The sequence below is a fragment of the Buceros rhinoceros genome, unplaced genomic scaffold (assembly GCF_000710305.1).
Source record: "Buceros rhinoceros silvestris isolate BGI_N320 unplaced genomic scaffold, ASM71030v1 scaffold41089, whole genome shotgun sequence".
NCBI lineage: Eukaryota > Metazoa > Chordata > Aves > Bucerotiformes > Bucerotidae > Buceros > Buceros rhinoceros.
Window position 1 is genome coordinate 1 of NW_010433969.1, and position 3,753 is coordinate 3,753.

Consider the following 3,753-nt stretch of genomic DNA (forward strand, 5'->3'; position numbering starts at 1 on the left):
GGGAGCTGAGAGATAGGTCGGTTTCAGCCGGCCAGTTCGGGGGGCCGGGTGCCAGGGAGCTGCCGCCCTTAACTTACAGGTCAAGTGAATAGTTTTTCAGCAGTTGCAGGGGCCGGTGAAACTAATTTTGCTGTCTAAATCGTTTTTATTCAAAAAAACGCTGCCTTAAAAGTGTCTTTAAATAATAGTAAAAGTTCCATTCGAATTACGAGCCCTACTGCGGAGATGAACCGTGTTGCTAGTGCAATAGTATAAAAGCGTTGGGGTCCAGTTCAGGTGGTTTTAAGCGCTTCGGTTAGTCCGGGAGACTCTGCATGTCACCAGAATCTGCCTTTTCCAGGTGCGCGTAAACCTCGCAGCACGGTGTGTAAAACATTGTTGGCAATACACACACTGCACAGACTTAGACTGTGCCGGTGCCTGTGGCATTTTTGTTGCTGAGCTGCTGGCTCTGAGGTTTCCCAGAACATGCGGAAGCATCGTGCAGGGCATGTGCAGCTGAAAACCCTGTCAGGAGGCAGAATCAGTTCTTTGTAAGGTGGTGCAACAGGTGCTTGGGTGATTTCAAGCACAGGATAAACCTCTGTGTGCTTACAGGGAAATGCATTTGAGTAGGTGCTTTAATAAGAGAAGAGTATTAATAGGTGGTAATAATGTAATCGGCTCTGAATATGTGAAATATTTAGGACTGTGAAGACTTTGCCTTCTGTGAAATTTTGCCACACATGAAGATTCAGATCTCTTGAGTAGAGCTAACAGAATGCGCCAGTTTGTACCAGTTGTGAACTGACCTTTATAGTAAAATGTAAGATAGCTCTACTTGTACATGCTTTCATTCTATTGGAAATACTGAATTAAGTGGGATAAATTTGGTTTAATGTCTTTTTATCTGAGTTATAGGCTTCACTGAGTTTTGCTATAGATGACTTCTATTCCTGAGTACTTGTGCTTGCTCCAGATAATTCATTTTTGTTAGGACAGTTGATCTGCTAGTAATTTTTTAATTATGAAGTGTACTAACGAGCATGGCTGTTAAGATTTGAGGTCTTACAATATCACACCCTGTTTTACTGGGTTCATGACAAATAGGTATTCTAGTTCTCATATGCTTGAAAGCATCTTTCAGTCATCACTTCGGGTAATGCTCACTTGAGAGTATTAGGGAACCTGTGACAGTCTTAGAGGGTGCCCAGTGCACTCATTTCACAGAGGAATTGATGGTATTGAGATTCTCAGACACTCAGTTGATTACATGATCCTTAGTACATAGCTTCCAGAACAGTGAAACACACAGTGAAAAATCACAGATGCTGTAAAAATAGTACCTTTGTCACTTCATGTGGAGGTTGTGTGATTGATGTATGTGAAGAGGACTCAGCCAAATCCCTAATGTTATTGAACTTAAAACAAAACTGACTTTCCCTTAAACAATCTCTTAGCAAACCTCCTAATGAGCAAAATCATGTAAGTCAACTACTGAAAAATAAACATGTTTTTAAACCCTTCCTATGTCATTCTACAAACATAACTGCTTTTCCAGGTTGTTTCCGTGTAGACTAATAAATGATGAGAAAAGACCACAGAGGCTTTTTAGCATGCCCAGTAATTAGTTTAAATGTGACTGGTTTAACACGTGCCTTTTAAAGAGTGGCTTTTGGTAAGGTTATGCATTTCAATTACCTGCCCTCTTTTTAATTCCGTGCATTCTTGTACCTTAAAAAAAAAAAATCAAACATCTCAGAAGATCCAGTAGGAGCTGGCTTGAGAACTGTGGGCTCTCTGTTCAGAGGCGAGAGATATTTTGGTGTGTATTAGGATCGGGAAGAAAAAATAAACCTCTTTGATGTGAACTGTGTGGATACATTAAGATGGATGTGATGCAAACACATTGTCATTGTCAGCGCTATCCATTTTTAATAAAACCATTTTATATAGTCTGGTTTGAAAAGGAATCAGGCTGAAGCTTACTAATTTTTTGCTAGGTCACAAAGTCTCGTAAAATCTTCTAGAAGCACAGGGAGACCCTTTGCTGAAGTCCATTGCAGGTTGACAGACGTTATACCTATAAGAATAGAACTTTAGCTTGACTTTTGTCTCTAACAGCTGCCTTTGACCTGTGATTCTTGTTTCAAGTAAATGCATTACCTTTTAAATCAAGTCTAGATGAGTTCCATTGTGCTGTTTTCTAACAAAGATTTCTCTTTACGTGAAAAGACTTATTTTTGGGAAATGCCCATTTACGTCTGAGATGATGCTCTTCTTTATCCATTTGTAGCTAAACAGATCAAGTTCTGGGAAAAATGAGGAAAAGAAAGGTAATAAGGGAAATGGGAAAGGTGAATCTGTTTCTGAAGGTGGAAAGACAGCTGTGGTGTTTTCCTTGAAGAATGAAGTCGGTGGACTGGTGAAAGCTCTCCGACTCTTCCAGGTAAAGCTTACAAATCATTACGCTGACTGGACTGAGGAAGGCTACTGAGGTCAGGTTGTTTGTTGGTATAAATCTAACGGACCGTGGCGGAAGGAATGGAGTGCAGTTACACTCTGCAGAATTGAGTAAAAGTAACTTAAAATTTTACAGACCATTCAACAAACCATTTTGGGCTCTTGAAGGGTTTTCTGGAATCGAGTTTAACGGTGATGCTGATGTTCACGCCATTTGCTTTAGGTTTCCGACGTGTGATTCTCAATACTGTGAATGAGATTTGAGTTGTCTGTGCAGGCCGCAGTGAAAGGAGACACTTTCATCAGAGAGCAGTTCAGAACCTAAATTACATACAATCAGGTGGTGGTGGCAGCCTCGCTGCAGGACAATGGTCATGAAGTTAAAAGCACCTTAAGTGCTTGCAGGATCAGGGCTTTATGTGTCTTAACTAGAACGTAAATTGTGAAGTGTTGGTTCCCGTATAGATCCCCGTACAATCAGTGGTTTTCAGTCAAACTGCTGGTACTGCACATTGTCTGCTTGCCTTAATAAATTGAAGAGGGCTCAGAGGCATGTATGAGGATAGTTAAAGCAAAGCAGTATGATAAAAGTCTTAGATTGTTCAGTCTGTGCAGTGCAGTGAAGAGAAAGTTAGGAGGTGGCTTGGAGCCTACCTCTACGGCCAAACCGTTGGAGGGGTTTAAATGTGGGAGCACTGGGCAATACCAGTCCTACCTTACAGGAGCTGGTTCTGGGAGCAGATTCCCAAGGCTGATGTCAATACCTGGATTCCTCAGCCAAGGAAAAGATGGTGTGTTAGACCCATGGGAGGGAGGCTGCCAGGAAGGAGGGTGTTCTACAGAAAGAGGGGAAGCCTAAGTGAGCTAATAGGAGTTGAAGAAGGAATGATATCTTCAATGCAGCTTCTCTCCAAGGGTTAAGCATCTAACTGCAGCTGTAGCTTAAATGGATTCATACCTGAAATCCTGGATTTACAGATCAACTCCTGGGGAACAGGCATATAACTCACTCTGGTCTCTTAAAACATGGCTGGAAGATGGTGCAGAGATACCACCCGTGTTCATGCAGTCACTTAACAATTTGAGTACCATGAGGGGGAGCACAGGGGTTTGTTCTCTACTCAACCTAGGGTAGATGAGAGTGAATTTCTTAGGTGAATGGGTTAACTAAGATCACACCATATGTGTACCTTTTGGGGCATGGCAGTTAGAGAATTATGTATGTGTATTCAGAGGTGTAAGAGCAGAGACTGCTGGTGGGCTGTGCCGGAGGGGACCTTGATCTGAAATGGACATTTATGTGTTCAGCAG

General features: G+C 41.9%; 1 protein-coding gene across 1 annotated transcript in view; it reads left to right on the forward strand.

Moving 5' to 3' along the window:
* Positions 1-2,275: 2,275 nt before the first annotated feature.
* Positions 2,276-3,753, forward strand: part of LOC104500618 (tryptophan 5-hydroxylase 2-like) — a gene marked incomplete at both ends in the record, with an annotated part of 11,718 nt that continues 10,240 nt past the window's right edge. The window contains one exon of the mRNA XM_010144287.1: positions 2,276-2,428. Within this exon, the coding sequence (XP_010142589.1) occupies positions 2,276-2,428 (153 nt within the window). The remainder of the gene's footprint in view (positions 2,429-3,753) is intronic.